Genomic DNA, 18,658 nt, shown 5'->3' on the forward strand with positions numbered 1-18,658 from the left:
AGAGAGCACATTTCCAATGTGGAAGCTCAAGACCAAGAGGCATGTGACAAGCACAAAGAAGATAAGGTATAAATGCTTAAGTTTAGTGTTACAAGCACCTCAATACTCAGGGTTATTATTCCATCTCCCCTTCCCCTAGTCCCTGATTTCTCTTCTGAAAGAAAAGATGGTATGGGGAAGGGAAAAGAAAATCCATATAATTTAATACTATCAGAGGGTAAAGAATTTGTGGTTTAAAAATCCATACCCAATATTAGAGTACAAGCTTTATATCTGGAAATATCAATGTACATCACTAGGGAAGAGGAACTGCCAATAAATGGAACTGGGAAAATTATTATTTATATGAAAAAAGATGAAACTGGATTCTCATTTCAGCCTGTGTACACAAACTAATTTGGATGGATTAAATACTTAAATGTCAAAAGTGGAAAGAAAACTTCTCTTAGATAAATAGGAGAGTATCTTTTAGAACTTGAGATAGAGATACTTTATTAAATAACCCACAATAAGCCTTTAGGAGATCTGGTAGCATAGTGCCTAAGGCACTTGACTGCTAACCAGGAGGCTGGCGGTTCAAACCCACCAGCCACTTCTCGGAAGGAAGGTTGGGCAATCCTACTTCCCTACTGGTAACTGCCTTGGAAACCCAAGGAGGGGTTGCTAGGAGATGGGGCCGACTCGATGGCAAATAACAACAAGCCTTTACTTTAAAATGAAAAAGAGTGATGTGTTTGATTAAATTAAGAACTCTTCCTGTTCATTTAAAAAAAAAAAAAATCCTAAACAAAATGAAAAGATATGTTATAGATGGGGAACAGAAGGGCCAACAATTCAATAAGAAAAACAGAAAGAGAAAAATAGGCAAAATGACACTAATAGGCATTTCAAAGAAGGAGAAACACATTTTGCCTACAGACATATTTATGTTCTATATAATTAGTGAAAAGTAAAATGCAAATCAAGACCCCAAGAAAATCCATTTTACACTCCTCTAATTAGTAAATTAGAGGAGTATAATATTTGCTAATTAGAGGAGTGTGAAATAGATATGAGTCCAATCAACTCCAAGGCAGTGAGTTTGCTTCTTTTATTTTTTTAGTTAGCAAAATAAAAGCGTATGGTAATACCAAATGTTGAATAGGATGTAATACACAGAATCTCTTATGTATTTATGACAAGAGTGTATATTGGTGTACTCATTCTGTAATATAGTTAGTATTATATCCTAAAGTTTACTGCCAATAGATTCTATAATCCAACAATGATGTTTCAAACTACACGTCCACGAAAAAGTCTTGAAATGGGAGACATGTATAAAGACCATTTACAACAGGAAAAGTCAAGAAAAAAAATGGCCATTAGGGAGAAAGTGGAAGAACAAAATATAGTAAAGCCACATGATGGGTTTTGTATCTCGTTCTAAAGAATGGAACAGAGCAACACGTAACTATAGAAATTAACCACATCAATCCAATATTAAGGGGCAAAAGTGTATTTCATATAGTATTAACATTTTTGTCAAGTTAAAATACAGTAAGAATAATAACAATAATAAATGGACTACAAATATAATAAAACTATCTAAGAAGAAAAGCAATGCAATGCAGAACCTTGGAGATACAGTGGTGGTTATGTAGGGTGGAGGCAGCAGAACAGACAGCTTCTATTTTTGGTCGCTTTACAGGTGCTTATTACATCACTCAAAATAAATAAAAGCTGGCCATGGGTGGAACAGTCTCGAAACAAATGTTATGATTAATGTTTTTTTTGTACCTGAGGGAGAGAGAGGGCAGTATGTGTGTGTTTATATATATGTGTGTGTGTGAGATATATATATGTGTGTGTGTATGTGTGTGTGCGTGTGTGAGAGAGAGAGAGACCGCTCTCTGTTTCTTCTACTTTGGAAGTCTTACCCTAAATGGAAAAGAGCAGTGTTTTTTGACTTCTCTATCCAGCCTTAGGAAGCTCTGGTAGAATAGTGCCTAAGGCATTTGACTGCTAACCATAAGGTTGGTGGTTCAAACCCACCAGCCACTCCTTGGAAGGAAGGTTGGGCAATCTACTTTCGTAGTGATACCGCCTCAGAAGCCCAAGGAGGGATCACTATGAGTCGGGTCCAACTCGACGGCACATAACAACACAACATCTAGCCCTAATTTCCACTGGGCCGTGCAGCTTAATTGTTGTTGGCAACCTAGCATTCAACTGTGTGGATCATAACAAATTATGGATTAGCATTGCAAAGAATGGAAATTGCAGAACACTTAATTGTCCTCATGAAGAATTTGTACATAGACCTGGAGGCAGTCATTCAAACAAAAGAAGGTGTACTGCATGGCTTAAAATCAGGAAGAGTGAGCCTCATGGTTGTATCCTTTCACCATACTTTATTTTTCAATCTGTATGCTGAGAAAATAATCTGAGAAGCTGGACTATACAAAGAAGAAGGCAACATCAGGAGTGGAGGAAGACTCATTAACAACCTGTGATATGCAGGTGACACAACCTTGCCTGCTAAAAGCAAAGAGGACTTGAAGCACTTGCTGATGAACCCCAGAGACTACAGTCTTCAGTATAGATTACACCTCAATACAAAGAAAACAAAAATCCTCACAGCTGGACTAATAAGCAACATTATGATAAACAGAGAAAAGACCGAAGTCACAGGTTTCCTTTTACATGGATCCACAATCAACACTCATGAAGGCAACAGTCAAAAAATGAAACGATGTATTGTACTGGGTGAATCTGCTGGAAAAGACTTCTTTAAAATGTTCAAAAGCAAAGATGTCACTTTGAGGACTAAGGTGCACCTGACCAAGCCATGGCATTTTCAATTGCCTCATATGTAAGTGAAAGATGGGCATTCAATAAGGAAGACTGAAGAATTGATAATGTTGAATTATGGTGTTGGTGAAGAATATTAAATATACTATGGACTGCCAGAAGAAGAAAGAAATATGTCTTAGAAGTACAGTCAGAATGTTTCTTAGAAGTAGGGATGGTGAGACATCGTCTCACATACTTTGGATATGTTTTGAGGAAGGATCAGTCCCTGGAGAAAGACATCATGTTTGGTTACGTAGAGGGGTCAGCAAAAAAGAGGAAGACCCACAATGAAATGGATCGACACAATGGCTGCAACAATGGGCTCAAGCATAGCAATGACGGTGAGGATGGGCAGGACCGGGCAAGTGTTCTCTTCCCGTATGGTCGCTATGCATTGGAACTGACTGGAAGGCACCTAACAACAAACCACAACTAGGGTTTTACTAGATTTTTTGTTTAAAAATAATTTGAGAACACCATCCTTTTTTCACAATATGACTTCTTCATACAATTTTTTTAATTACCTGTATTTCTTATATTATTACTTATATCTCTTCTTAAAGCAAATTATAGCCAGCTTCGTAACAATACTATTCAATTAATGAAAGGAACATTTAAGTTAAACACACCTCATGTGATGCTCCTACACTTTACTGATGTATAAAGGTAGCAGTTTTAAGACTAAATGAATTTCTGCATAGCTTCTATATTTTCATTCTGTATTGGGTAAGCAGTAGGTGTGCATGGATTTTCCACTTGGCAGCATGTAATGTGCCAGGGGCATTCTTTGTGTTCTGGGGCAAAAGGTTGTGAAGTTGGTGACAGAGGCTCTAACAGTTTTCTACACACTGTTCCGCCAGGAGACAGCCAAGAATTCTGCTACAGGAATTTGTTGAGAGCTTAACGAAAAAAAATGATGAATGTATTTTATCCCTCCCTTAACCTGTTTTTAATTACTTTTTGATTTTTTATAGTGATTTTGGGAAAAGTTCACAAAGCATATTACTCTTCCATTCAACAATTTATGCACATTTTGTTTCGTGACACTGGTTGCATTTTCCTCAATGTAACAGTATTCATCCCACTTCTTCCCTGAATTCTGTTTCCATTCATCCTTCTCTTCTGCCCCTTCCAATCTTCCAAGCTTTGCTTTTGGGCAAATGCTGCCTTTCGGTCTCATATGGTTGACTGTTCTGAGCAGTACCTCCCTGATGTTGTTATTATTTACTCCATAGGCCTGAAAGGTGATCCCAGGGGTGGATTCAGTACCAGGCTTGAAGGGTGTGTAGGGGCAACAGTTTTGGGAGTTCCACCAATTTCTGTCAGATGAGTAAGTCTGGTCTTTTCTGTGATTTTGAAATTTGTTCTATGTTTTTCTTTCTCCTACTCTGTCTAGGACCTTCCACTGTGTTCCCAGTCAATGCACGCAGTAGTGGTAGCTGGACACCATTTAGTTCTTTTGATCTCAGGGTACTGGAGGCTATGGCTTGAGGGGAACATTAGTCCTTAAGACTAATTGTTTCCTTGAGACTTTGATTTTTTTTCTCTTCTTTGCTCCAGATTTGGGGAGATTAATACCTGCATCTTAGATGGCCAGTCACAAGCTTTTAAGACCCCAGTCACTACTTAATAAAGTAGGATGTGCAATTTTCTTAAAAATGTTTTCACTCTGATTTGTGTGAAATTTTACAAAGCGTATTTATTTTACATTTAACAGTTCATACACGTTTGTTTGGTGACCCTGATTACATTCTCCACAGTGTAACAGCTCTCCTCCCACTTCCTCCCTGTGGTTATCTTTTCCTTGTGCTTTTCTTGCCTGTGCATTTCTGCCTCCCTGTATTTTTCCCTATGCAAATGCTGCCTTTCTGAACTCCTGTGATTGATTGTTCTAAGGAGTGCATTACCATGGTATAGCTGTTTGGTCTGGTGGGTAAGCCTGTCTGTTGTCTGGCTGAGAGTTAAACCACAGGAGTGAGTTCAATCCCAGGCCTGAAGGGTGATTGAGGGCCACAGTCTCCAGGTTTCATCAGTATTTATCTCACCAGCAAGCCTGGTCATTTTTATGTTTTTAAATTTTGTTCCACATTTTTCCTCCCCTCTATCCAGGATATCCAATATAGATCCCTTTCCAAGTGGTTGGTATTGGCAGCCAGGTACCATCTAGTTCTTCTGGTCTCAGGGTCATATAGGCTGAGGTTTTCATGGTCTATTAGTTCTTTGGACTAACTGTTGACATATATCTTTGATTTTCTCGACTCTTCTTTGCTCTGGACAAGAAGAGCGCAACAGTTGCATATTAGATGTCCATTTACAAGATTTTAAGACCCCAGTCGCCACTCGCTGAAGATACAGAAGAATATTTTTGTGTACTGTGTTGTACCAATAGAGCTTGATGTCCCCTGTGACCATGGCCCCCAGCCCCAGCAACTCCCTCACTCAAGGTGCTTAGTTGTGGCTAAGAAGTTATCTTAACTTTGCCCCGTTAGCTTTATACTGCATATGGACATTTTTACAGCACATATAATATGTACATAAGAATAATATTGGCTGCTAAAACTATGTATGGTCATTGGTATATTCTCATTTGCCTATCCATACTTGATCTTCCTGGCTGTCTACCTATGTACCCACCTATAAATTAGTGTTTGCTATTACTGATAATACAACATTGTGTATGCAGTAACATTTATTTTTATTGTCTGTACCTCTTGTGCACCTCTCCGTGTCTTCCTTTCCCTAAGTTTTATTGTGCTGGTTAGTTCTTGTTGTTTTATTTCTTTTCCCCTCACCCATACAGACACCAGTCTCTTAACGATCCCTCTATTTTCCTTCTTTTCTCTCCTTCCATCCTTAGTAACCAACAACAACAACAATTTCCTTCCTTTTATAAACCTTTCCTTGACTTTTTGTAGCAACAGATTCATATATTTGTCCTTCTGTGATTGACTTATTTTACTCAGTATAATGTCCTCCAAGTTGTACAACACTGTTTTGATGTCCCATCAAGCCCCAGGCCCTCAGGGTGTTTGGTTAAGGCTAAGATATTTTAAACCTTTGCCCCCCTGTATGATCTACTATGTCCTTGAATATATTTGCAGCACATGCAAAGACATACGTAGAAATATCCTCCACCAATCCTATATGTACTTATAGGTGTACTTCTATTCACCTTCCCACATCTATTTTGAATAGATAAATATATTTAAGTTCAAAGCTTAAGACAGTACTCAATGGGAAGTCTCCTTTCTATCCCTTTCTTCAAGACAGCTAATTTCCATCCCCTGACATATCCAATGACACAGATTTTTTTTTTCATTTCTTTCCAAAGACTTTCTAGGCATAAATAAGGGAATTCACCCATACTTTTTTTTTTTTTTTAAATGACAATCTTTTCTTGAACATAATTTTATAACAATATATAAAGCATCCACATTATTTTTTTAATTTGAATAGCTCCTCAATACGTATGTTTCATAATGTAATCAGTCTAGTATGTTGTTACTATATCATGCTATTGGGAGCTCTGGTAGCATAGTGCCTAAGGCACTTGACTGCTAATCAGAAGGCTGGCAGTTCAAACCCACCAGCCACCCCTCGGAAGGAAGAAGGGGCAATCTACTTCCGTAGGGATACTACCTCGGAAACCCAAGGAGGGATCACTATGAGTCGGGTCCGACTCGACGGCACATAACAACAATAACACATCATGCTATTACAAAAAAAAAGAATGAATATTATTGACTATGACTATAAAAAAAACAAAAACTCACTGCTATCACATCAATTCTGATCCACAATGAGCCCCACTGGGTTTCTGAGGTGGTAATCTTTATGGAAGTAGATTTCCCTATCTTCCTTCCATGGAGCAGTTGGTGGGTTTGAACTCCTAACTTTCTGGTTAGCAGTTAAATGCCTTAGGCACTATGCCACCAAAGCTCCTAAACACTTATAATTAGTGGAGTAAATGGTATGTGCATTTTTAATGTTGATAGATATTTCTTAAGTGCTCTATACAGAGGTAGTACCAAATGTGACATCCTTATCAGCAACTTATGTGAGTCCCAATTTCCTGACACCATCATCAACACAGTTTTCCATTAGGATATTTATTTTTTATCAAATCTACAGATAAAAAATGATGTATCATAATTGTTGTGCTTTCTTATTTTAAATATCATTACAGAGAGAGCTCTGGTAGCATAGTGGCTAAGGCACTTGAATGCTACCCAGAAGGCTGGCGGTTCAAATCCATCAGCCACTCCTCAGAAGGAAGATGGGGCAATCTACTTCTGTAGTGATACTGCCTTGGAAACCCAAGGAAGCGTCGCTATGAGTTGGGTTCGACTCGATGGCACATAAGAAAAACATCATTACAGAAATAGATTGCCCAATCTTCCTTCTGAGGAGTGGCTGGTGGATTTGAAACTGCCTGCTTTCTGGTCAGCAGTCAAATGCCATAGGCACTATGCTACTCTTTAGTAAAAATAAAAGGTGCTCTTTGGCATAGATTCATACTTTAAAGGTATTAATACTGCAGTCATATCAAGTAAGCAACTATACTAATATGTCGAGTACCTTGAAAATAATGTCCAAAAGTGTAAAGGAAATAGAAAAAGTCTGACTTTGAAGGACCAACTTAAGATGAGTTTTCTACGTTGAGGTCTGTCACTCATCATAGTGGGAGGGGAAACCATTCAGGCAAAGGTCCTTATTCCTGTACTCATCTGGTTCTGGCTTTGGGAAGACATATATTATGTGCTGCACAATGCTCAGCAGAAAAAATTATATTTATCTCCCTCACTTGGGTTAATAGGAAACATTAGGGTGATAACTGAACATTGCACCTTTTATTCTAACAATCCTGCTTGTGAGAGGGGGCGGTGCAAGGGGCTTGGTTATAGTTAGTTGGAAAAACAAAGTCACTGACACTAAGCCAATTCTAACTCATAGCATCCCTCATTGGATTTCCCTGGTGATAAATCTTTACAGAAGTAGATTGTCCCAGAAGGTTGGGCAATCTACTACTGTAGTGATACCATTTCAGAAACCCAAGGAGGGGTCACTAGGAGTCGGATCCGACTCCATGGCAGTGCATTGCTGTTAGTTAGCTGAAGGCGAGTAGAAATTCCAGCAGAGTGTTTACCATTGATTCACCCAGTAAATCCCTAGCAGTGCCAGAATTCTAGTCTGCAGATAATATTTGCCTGTTGGTAGGAAATTAAAGACAAGATTGCCTTTCAATTAAATATTCTTGAGGGATACTTGTATTATGAGTTGCAAATGTTTTCACTTGCCTTTTATTCTTGCTTGCTGTCTTTTATGCAATTTAATTTATGAAGTTAAATTTACTCATTTTTCTTCTACAGTCTTGTTGGGCAATCCTACTTCCATAGTGATACTGCCTCAGAAACCCAAGGAGGGGTCGCTATGAGTTGGGGCCGACTCGACGGCACATAACAACAACAACACAGTCTTCAGGTGGAGCAGTATGTTTACAAATGCTTTCTCATATCTACACTTCATAATAATTCTTCCATGATCATTTTTAAATGACTCTATTTCTTTTGTTGATGTTTTTATCTTTGATCCATTTAAAACAGATTTAGGTATAATACCTGATGCATGGTTTTAAATTTATTTTTTTATCAAACGAAACTCAATCTTCCCAACACCAGTCTTGTCCTTCCCTCCATTGATTTAAACGTAATACATTTGGGTTCTTTTACTAGAATTTTTATTGTGTTCCATTTGGGTGCCTATTTATATGGTTGAACCTAAGTATTTAGAGGATCCCTGGTGGCACAATGGTTAAGTGCTCAGCTGCTAACCAAAAGGGCGGCAGTTGAACTTACCCTGCAGCTCAGCGAGAGAAAGGTTTGGCAATCTGCTTCTGTAAAGATTAAAGCCTAAAGCTTCCCTACAGGGAAGCGCTTCTCTGTCACATGGGGTCACTATGAGTCGAAATTGACTTGCACACCTAACAACAATACCATAGTATTTAAGGTCCATGAGTGATACAAGAAGGTCTCTGGGGAGCACAAACAGTTTTTCATGGGCTGCTAATCTAAAGGTCGGCTGTTCAAACCCATTCAGTGCAGCCACAGAAGTAAAGATTATAGCCAAAAAACTCTATGGAACAATTTTATTCTGTAACACACGTGGGGCCACCATGAGTCAGAACTGACTCCACTGCAATAGTGTTCCCCCCACAAAAAAAGACAAAAACAATTATTTTAAACCTTTCAGCTTTTTAACATGGTTTACCATCTAGAAGGACTAATTTTCTACTCTTTAGAAAAAAAAAAAATCCTTGCTGTCTTATCTTTCTATGGACACTTAGCTATTCTAAAACTACTTCTTTAGACTATTGCTAGAGGAGCTCTGGTGGTGCTGTGATTAAGGCATTGGACTGCTGACCAAAAAGGTCAGCATTTCAAACCCAGGCAGTCTGCTTCCATGAAGATTTACAGTCTTGGAAACCTTATGGAGGTCACTATTAGTCAGAACCAACTGGATGACAGTGGGTTTGGTTTGGTTCAGACTACTGCTCTTTAAATTGATTTCTATGAAGAAAGGTGGAATTATTTCAGCTATACTTCCTCACCTGTACTCTCATGTATCTGAACTGCAATTTCAGTTCTAAAGTCACAGTGAATTAACTATTTTAACAGAATAAATTTTCATCTTAATGAACAGAATGTAACAAAAATCCATTCACTGAAATATCTAATGTATCAGCCAAAATGAGGCAGTAGAGAAAGCTTAGGAGAGGAAGGTTAACTTTTCAAATTATCTCTGTGGGCTAACCTCCCAAAGGCGCTATGTAAACTTGCTACATCTCAGTGCTTAGATCAGTTAACCCAGGTAGAATGCTGTGATGGTGGATCTGGGCTGCAGTCACCAAGCGGCCAGGTCATATATCCATAGTCATAAGCCTTGGACCCTTTATTCCTGAGGACACAAAAAGATGACACAAAACCATGAAGGCTGAGGTGAAGAAACATGGCTGGGGTCAAGGTTCTACATTTTTTCAGCCTTAATCATAACAGAGTAGAAGGGATCAGAGTTTTCCCTATTAAGTAGCTTGCAAACCTGATAGCTAGTAACCTGGATCGCTAACCTGGAGCTAATTCTGGCTTAGCTAGCTCCAGGGCATTATCACCATACACAACAAGGAAAGGGAAAATGTCACTCTTGTTGCTGGTCCAGTTTCCCTAAACTTCTCTTGTAAATGCTACCTTTGGGTCTTGTTGAGTGCTATCTGCTTATTCTTTCTTGTTTGCTAACAGCTAGCTAAGAACAAAAGCACTGGAGTAAATCTAGCAGGGTACAACCTCAGCTCTGTTGTTTTCTACCTGTAAAACCTTGAGAAAGTTACTTGACTTCTCTGTACCTCTGTTTATTTGTCTGTAAACTAGATTAATATTAGTAACCAACCTCACAGCACTGTTGTTATGATTTAATAGGATAACTCATGTAAAGCAGTTTTAGTATTGTCTTGGGTAAGTGTGCATTAAAGTTTGCTATTTATTAATATGATGTTATTTCAGTACTCATAATCTGCTGGGTTGTCACAATAACTTATTTGTTACAGGAGAAGAAAGTATGTTTGGGTATAACAATCAGGACTTTCTTATTCCCAGGAGAAAGGACACAGAACAGAATTATGTCTTAACTCCAATACTGTAAATATCTTTTTGAAAAGATTTAAAAGATGACAGTTTATATGATTTTAAAAATTGATGACCTAAAAAGTTTTATGGTTCCAATGTTTACAATCCCCTTACTTCCCCCTCCATTTTAATATGGACTTTTTCATTTAGGAAATACTCAGTGTTATTATTATTATTTATTTAAAGCTAATAATATACTTTTGGTAATATGAGTAAATGCAAACACTTATCAGTATCAGTTTAGTCACAGAAAGTTTATTTTCCATGATTTAGCAAAGCAGAGTTGGAATGGCAGCAAAAGATACTGTGCCAACAAGCTTCATGAGTTTTGTGAGCATAAATAAATACGTTTCTTGTCACAAATCTCAAACAACAAAACACTGTGTTAATGGAACAAAGCTGAAGATTCTTCAGAATAAGCTGCAAACAACTCTCCAACACATAAAGACCCACTGAAGGGGGACTTGACAATGAGGTTCTTTTCCTGCCTCCCAGTTAAGCCAGGAAAAGGATAACTAGCTCAAGGAATGCTAAAGAAGGTATAGTCTGGATGAAGGGATCACACAAGGACATCTGGCACTTACTGGTATTTTATCCACCTGGAATGAAATTCAAATTAACTTTTATTTTAAAAAATGAAAATATGGACAATCTTCTGATCTACCATTTCATATTATATTGATGTGTTTTACTTCCCCTTCTTTATTTAAATTAAACTTATATTTAGAATAATAAATCTTTGACTAGACTAAGTAAATAAAACAACATTCTATTTACATGTGAAGAAAGGCTTACTCCACACCAAAGGGTCATTTTGCCCACTTCATGACAGTTAGGAAATTAGATTTTGGATACCAACTGGCCCAGAAGAAATAAGACATGACTTCAGTGGGCATCATGCAAGGCTTTACGGCATCCAGGATCTTACTTAAGAGGATGGAAAAAGTGATTCTCCTCCAGGAAGACAGGCAGACACCCACACAAACACACAGAGACAGAGACAGAAAATCACATTTTGAGATCACATTTATAGTTCATAGAAGAGACCATGTGAATATAATAAATAAGAATCTCATGAGAGAATCCATGAAATCAATGATAGAAAAAAAAAAAAAAAAAAAGCCTAGATAAGCTATTTTTAGCCTCGCTTCACTAAATAGGGAGGAGATGTAGTTATATGTTTCAAACATTAAATTAACTGAAGAATGTCCCATAGTACTTGTTTTTCTTTCATTTAAACATAACCAGTAAAAAATCAAGCTTAAATTTCAGAACAAGCCTCTTTCAGAACAAGGCACCCCAACAAACAAGCAGAAGTCAATTCTTTCATTTAGAGAGAGGGTGAAAGTCTCTGACCTCAAAAGCAAAACCCACAGGTGACCAAAGAGGGATAATAACATGGAAGATCTAAACATACCAACCTGAATTTAGTGTTTATGCTTTTGCTCTCTCCATGTCAACTAGTGCAATCAAGTTATTTATAAAAATTAGAAACAGACGAACGGAAAAGTCCTTAATGATGATGAATGACTTCTTTCCAAATACAATTTTAACACTGGCCCCATATTTTATCTTCTTTTTGGACATTCAACCAAGTCAAATAAATTAACTTATTACACCATCCACTCTCAATTAATCAACACATTATTTGTTAGGAGCCTACAACATGCCAAGCACTGTTCTAGGCTCTGGGGTATGACACTAAACACAACAGTCTCTGCCCTTAAGAATCATACTCCAGGTTTGGAATGATACAGTCCACACACAAGAATACTCAAGAAAATCAGTAACACAGTTTTTAAAAATTAATACACTAACTCTGCAGTTTCTTGTTAATGATACACCATTATCCTAATCAGTCAGACTCAAAATGCTAGTTACCTTTCTTATTTCAGACCCCATAACTTAAGAGAGTAACAAAGATTTCTTTGAAGAATTTCACTGCTATATGAACAGGAAAAAAAAAAATCAAATGTGCTGTAACAGAGGAAGGAGATAATTGTACATTAAATCTGCCAATACTACTATGTTTTATATTCACACTGTAACTCACATGAACTAAAATACCTTACCTTTGATAGTTGATTAAAAATAATTACTACGTTTCTATTTTTGCTTAGAGTAAATATTAATTTTAAATTTATGGCTGCATTTTTGCTCTGTTACTGTATAAACTATACAAAAACTTATTATAATTCAAAACCTGTCATTGAGTGTAGCAATAGTTACTGTTTTACCAGATATATTATGCCACCAATTACATTAAATAAATATTATTTGTTCTTTTACATCACTCAGTTCATTGCCATGGAGTCAGACCTGACTCATAGCGACCCCTCCTTGGGTTTCCGAGGCAGTATCGCTATAGAAGTAGATTGCCCAGCCTTCCTTCTGAGGAGTGGCTGGTGGGTTTGAACCGTCAGCCTTCTGGTTAGCAGTCAAATGCCTTGGGCACTACGCCACCAGAGCTCCTGTTGTTTTACATAAAGGAACACTATTACCCAGGGAAACTTGATAATCAACAACCACTTTTAGGACATATCTAAATAAATATGATATATACACAAAAGAATAAGTTCATAAAACTCCTAGATTTCAAATTCTAATCACTACTTGTTCCAATTCGGCTATTCCTCACCAATCTAGAATACTGAATCAAATAATTCTTTCTGGGCAATGGTGAAATGGATTTGGCTGCCTGCGCAGGAAGTATGGAAAGAGACGACTACATTTACAGCCTTGGGTGGTGCCTACATTACATCAATAGCCCCCCTTCCTAAAGAACATAGACAAGTGGCAAATAAAGAGTTGCAGTGTCTTTCCCCAAACTCAAGCTTGGCTCTGTATGTTGTTTTGATGAAATGTGATGTAAAAAAGGCTCATTCCTTATTCAACTAAGAAGAAATATATTGTTTGATGTGTAATGGAAATGTTACAGCCACTATAACCAGTCAGTGGCTGTGGCTTCTCACCTATAATCAAACACTTTCTTTGTTCCTAAGTGCACCACCCTTGGATCTCATTTGGATATTATTCAGATGTAAAAAGTGAAAGGTAGTGACAAAAAGTTAAGCAGTGGTATAAACCCCTCACAAAGCAACAGGGAAGAACATTTATACCGGGAAACAAACAGCAGTACAATCCAGCCTTTCTAAATTTCACTGGCTCCCTGGTCTAATTTCTGTGCTAATTAACGTAATTTTCCTATCTTCCAATTATTTTTCTTTACCTTTTCATGATATACAGACTTAAATCGAGATTGTACTTAAATGGATATAAACTACTTGGGTGTTTTTGCTAACAGTTTCAGAGATAACTTATTTGGTCCTTAAAATAGATGACAATGTTGTATTACATTCTCTTTTTGGGAATCATGAAATTCGTGTGTAATAATGTACAATGTTTAAAACATAAAGATTAATGCTGAGATGACAGTAAATGAATCAAGTCAAACATAAAATTACTCTTATAACAACAATATAGAGTGATGCATGTTCCCTGGTGTATGAGATTACTGCTGCTGGTGTTGAAACATGCATGTATACTCACACACTGCCTCTTGTCTAGTAATACAGCTCCTATTTTTGTTTACCTCCTATCGTTAAGCCTTTTCTTTTCTAAAGAGAAGGTTACAACTTTATATAACCAACTCACCCAAAATATCCCCAATATTGCATTTTGGAAAGGAAAAGAACACAAATACTTAACCATACCCAGCACAAATTATGCAGCTGAGTTTCCCACATTTGGGGAAATCACGGGTCAGCCCACGTGGACTGCAATGGATAAACCTAGCCCTGGAAAAAACCACCTTCCTGATCATGGTATTGCCTCTGCCACGTAACAGCAAAATTCTTTACTGAAGGTAAATGGCTCTAAATTAACTTCTACTTTATTTTTCCCTCTCACAAGAAGTAATGGTAGTATGTGTTTGGTACTTCTCAAAAATCAAAAAACCAAATTCACTGTCACTGAGTTGATTCTGACTCACAGCAACTACAACTGGGTTTCCAACGCGGTAAATCTTTATGGAAGTAGACTGCCCCATCTTTCTTCCAAGGAGCAGCTGGTGGTTTCGAATCGCCAACCCACTGGTTAGCAGTCATATGCTTTAGGCACTGACCACCAGCGTGCCTTTGCTCCCAGTTAAAACCATACTAGGTATGTGGGATAATTCAGATTTAATGTATTTGTCATATATCTTTTCCTAGCTCAGGTAAGCTAGAGTGGCAAAAACAAATCTTCAAAAAGAACTTTTAAAACTCTGACTTAATGAGAATACTTACATCACATATATGAAAATAGTTACACTCCATTGTCTTTAGAAAACTATCTTAGTTAAAGAACTAAATTTGAGTTCAATAATCTAAAAACTGAAAAGTTAAGCATTACATTTCAACACTACTGGACCACCTAGTGCCAGTGAGTCAGTTCTGACTCATAGCGACCCTACAGGACAGAACAGAGCTACCTCATAGGGCTTCCAAGGCTATCAATCTTTATGGAAGCAGAATGCTCCATCCTTCTCCTGTGCAGCGGCTGGTGGGTTCAAATCATCAACCTTTTTGCTGGCAGCAGAATTCACTTACCACTGTGCAACTAGAGCTCCTTTAATGCTATTAAAAGCATCAAAATTATTCTAAATATTGATATTCATTCAAGCTGTACATCCTTAAAGAGTTTTTAAATTTGGTAAAAATGACAAAGATCATAGATAAATGTAACAAGTGAATTTATTTTAATTGAAGATTGCTGGTGGAACTTATGTATTTCAATATGAGACTAAAATCTCTTATTCCAGAAAAGTATAAGTTTTTGTTTTTCTGGGTATCTTTATTAGAACAAAATATTCTTTCAAAAGATACTTGTTATGGTAATTTCCCAATCTTTCCTAGGTCAAATATGTTTGCTTTTAATTTGGTGGCCAGTAAAGCAACACTATTCAGTAGAATAATTAAAACATTTTACTTTACAATATATGGCATGCTGCTACTAATGTTATCATTTTATACATATTGTGTTTCATTTGGATTTTTCTATTTACCCCAATTTTAATTTTTGATATAATTTTATAGGTGAAATGGATAACTAAATTATTAAGGAAAAATATCAATGACTGGATTACTGCCATTCTCACTCTCACATAGCAACTGAGGTAACAAACCAGATGCAAAATGCTTACTGACTCTTTCCATTCAAACCCATTAAGGCCATCATACATAAACTGATACAGAGCCATGCTAAGGTTCTAGCTACAGTAAGGCTATATAAAGAATTGTTAATTTTGATTGATATGCTTTGAAATGCAAAATGCAGTCATGTGCTACTTGGATTCAAATAAAGAATTATGCCCCAAAACAGAAACACCTACCTTCACATTTTTGAGTAGTTTCACTCTGCTTATGACCGGCAGGGCATCTGCACTCAAACGAGCCCACTGTATTGACACAGTTTCCTCCCTGACATATCCCAGGAATAGCTTGGCATTCATCAACATCTGCAAGAAGAAAACATTTCAACATAGGCATGATTAATTTTTAGCATATATATCTATACATTTATTTAATATATAGAAGAAATTCAGCTATTCTCCAAAAAAAAAAAATGGGAAAAGGAGAATCAGAACCCATTTACATGCAAATATTTTCATTTATATATCTATGATGTTATAGATCGCATTATTATTTTATTTTTTTCTTCTCAGTTTGGAATTTTGTTTTAAGATCCATCCATGTTGTAATGTGGATATATGTGGCTTTGATTTGCTGGAGAACAATCCGTGGAGTGAACATCAGGTTTACCTACAACTTCTCACCCCCTCGGAAACAATACAATGGACACTCTACTTATGGCTCTTTAGGAATTGAATGGCTCTTTATGAACTTTGGGCACTAAAAGGGACTCTTTAACTCTTCATTAGAATCCTAAAACAGAATTACAAGATCATAGGGAATACACAGATCTAATGTAAATAAATAGTGACAGATGGTTCTTTAGAATGCCTGGAGCAGTCTTGACACCCACCAACAGTCTACACACCTGCAAGTAGTCTACACAGCCTTACTGTTCATGAGGATTCCTGTTTTCTCTTCCCTGACAACACATGGTATTATTATTCAATATCCTAATTTTCGTTAGCCTACTAATTGTGAAGGAATATTAATTATTACTTTCATTTCATTTATCTCATTACTAATTATTATGCTTGTTATCTTTTTATTTCCCTATCTAAAAGCTATTTACAGTTCTTAAAAATAATGGTATTGGGTTGATGTCTTCATCTTCTTTTAAATGGAAATGTTTCAGTACTAGACATTACAATTATCTTCCACATCCTTTAAACTATTAGCATTATCTATTGGGGAACAGAATTCCTTAATATTGATATAACAAAATTCACAAGGATCTAATAAAGACTTTTTAGATAAGTGAAAGCTGACAGACTTCCAGAAATGTTAAAGGAAGTTCTTCAGGCGAAAGACAAATGAAATGGAAATTTGGATCCATACAAAAGAAAAAAAATGAAAAACACTGGAAACAGTAAACATGTTGATAAACATATAATTCTCTCATTTTTAATAAACTTAAGATATAATTTAGTTTTTGAAAACAGTAATATAGCAACAACGTAGTTTGAAGATTAAATATACATAGAAGTAAAAACTATAAGAAAAAAAGAAAAGCATGGAGGATTGAGGGAGGAAATGGAATACTATTATAAAATTATTACTGTGTAAGTGAACACACCAAATTCACTTCCGTCAAGTCAAATCCGACTCATAGCGAGCATTATAAGTGAAGAAGTATAATATTATTAGAAATTAAACTGTGGTGAGTTAATGTATAGATAAACACTAAAAAATAAATAAGAGTTAGAGCAAACAATGCAATTGTGATGATAGAATGAAACACTAAAATAGACTCAATCTAATACAGGCAAGAGGAGAAAAAAAAGAACACAAAAATGGGTGAGACAGACAACGAGGAGCAATATTGATAATTACATGAAATGTAAAAAGTACAAAGAATCCAATTTAAAAGGCTGAGATTGTCAGTTTTTATTTTATTTTTTAAGCCTGAACTGATTTTATGCTCTCTATAAGAAACCCAACCCTATGGGGCACAGTTCTACTCTGACATCTGTGGGTTCAGCATGAGTCAGAATCAACTTGATTACAATTGGTTTAGAATAAAGCACTTTGATATAGTATGTTGAAAGTAAAAATATTTAAAAGATACATCAAGCATTCAGTCCATGAAAAGAAAGCTAGAGTGGCTATGTTAATATTATAAAATGCTTATCAGAAGAAGGAAAATGATCATGAATAAAAATGGAAATTTTATGACAATGGGGTCAATTCCTTAAGAAGACATAATGTATATGTATAGATTGTAGAACTTCAAAACATCTGAAGCAAAACAGAACTAAAAAGAGAAATAGCCAAATCCACAATTATATTTGGGAATTTCCACACACCTCTTTCAGTAATTATAGAACAAAAATCAAACTCTCACTGCAGTTGAGTCGGATCCAACCCATAGCGACCCCTCCTTCGGTTTCCGAGGCAATGTCACTACAGAAGTAGACTGCCAAATTGTGATAGTTGGAGCTGTGTGCCAACTTGGCTGGACCACAATTCTGAGTGGTTTAAGCAACTGTGATGTGGGTAATTCCCACAACAGGATTGGATGTATATGTTTTGAGCAGCCAATCTGCTGAAAGGAGTTTCCCTAGAGGTGTGGCCTGCTTCTAATATATTTATGGAGATACTGGGAAAAAAGACACTCTTCTGTGGATCAGGATCCTGTTGTGTTGCCTACAGCTGTCCATGAGTGAACAATCTACCATTTGGCCTGGAGATCTTGGATTCGTCATTCATTGGAGTCACCAGCCAGTATACTGCCTGCCAACCTTGAGCTCCTCAGCCCCTGCAGCTGTGTGAGTTGGGAAAAGCCTCCAGCTTGATGTTTGATCCAAGAATTTGGGACTTGCCAGCTTCTATAAGTGTGTGAGCCATTTTTCCTAAGATAATTTCTCTCTCTCTCTCTCTCTCTCTCTCTACGTATATATATATTGCTACCCAATCAATTGGGAGCTCTGGTAGCATAGTGGCTAAGGCACTTGACTGCTAACCAGAAGGCTGGTGGTT

The 18,658-nt window shown here is 36.8% G+C and overlaps 1 protein-coding gene and 1 non-coding gene across 2 annotated transcripts in view; both read right to left on the minus strand.

The window, feature by feature from the left end:
- The window catches only part of FBN2 (fibrillin 2), a 365,588-nt gene that overhangs the window by 209,851 nt on the left and 137,079 nt on the right, over nucleotides 1-18,658 (minus strand). Inside the window, exon 7 of the mRNA XM_007947457.2 lies at nucleotides 15,880-16,005. Coding sequence (XP_007945648.1) covers nucleotides 15,880-16,005 — 126 coding nt within the window. The remainder of the gene's footprint in view (nucleotides 1-15,879; nucleotides 16,006-18,658) is intronic.
- On the minus strand, nucleotides 14,191-14,356 carry LOC122150618. The gene has a single exon (XR_006163767.1). It is a non-coding gene; the product is annotated as a U1 spliceosomal RNA (small nuclear RNA).

This window comes from Orycteropus afer, unplaced genomic scaffold, assembly GCF_000298275.1.
Source record: "Orycteropus afer afer isolate SDZICR_OR568_19922 unplaced genomic scaffold, OryAfe1.0 scaffold00185, whole genome shotgun sequence".
Taxonomy (NCBI): Eukaryota; Metazoa; Chordata; class Mammalia; order Tubulidentata; family Orycteropodidae; genus Orycteropus; species Orycteropus afer.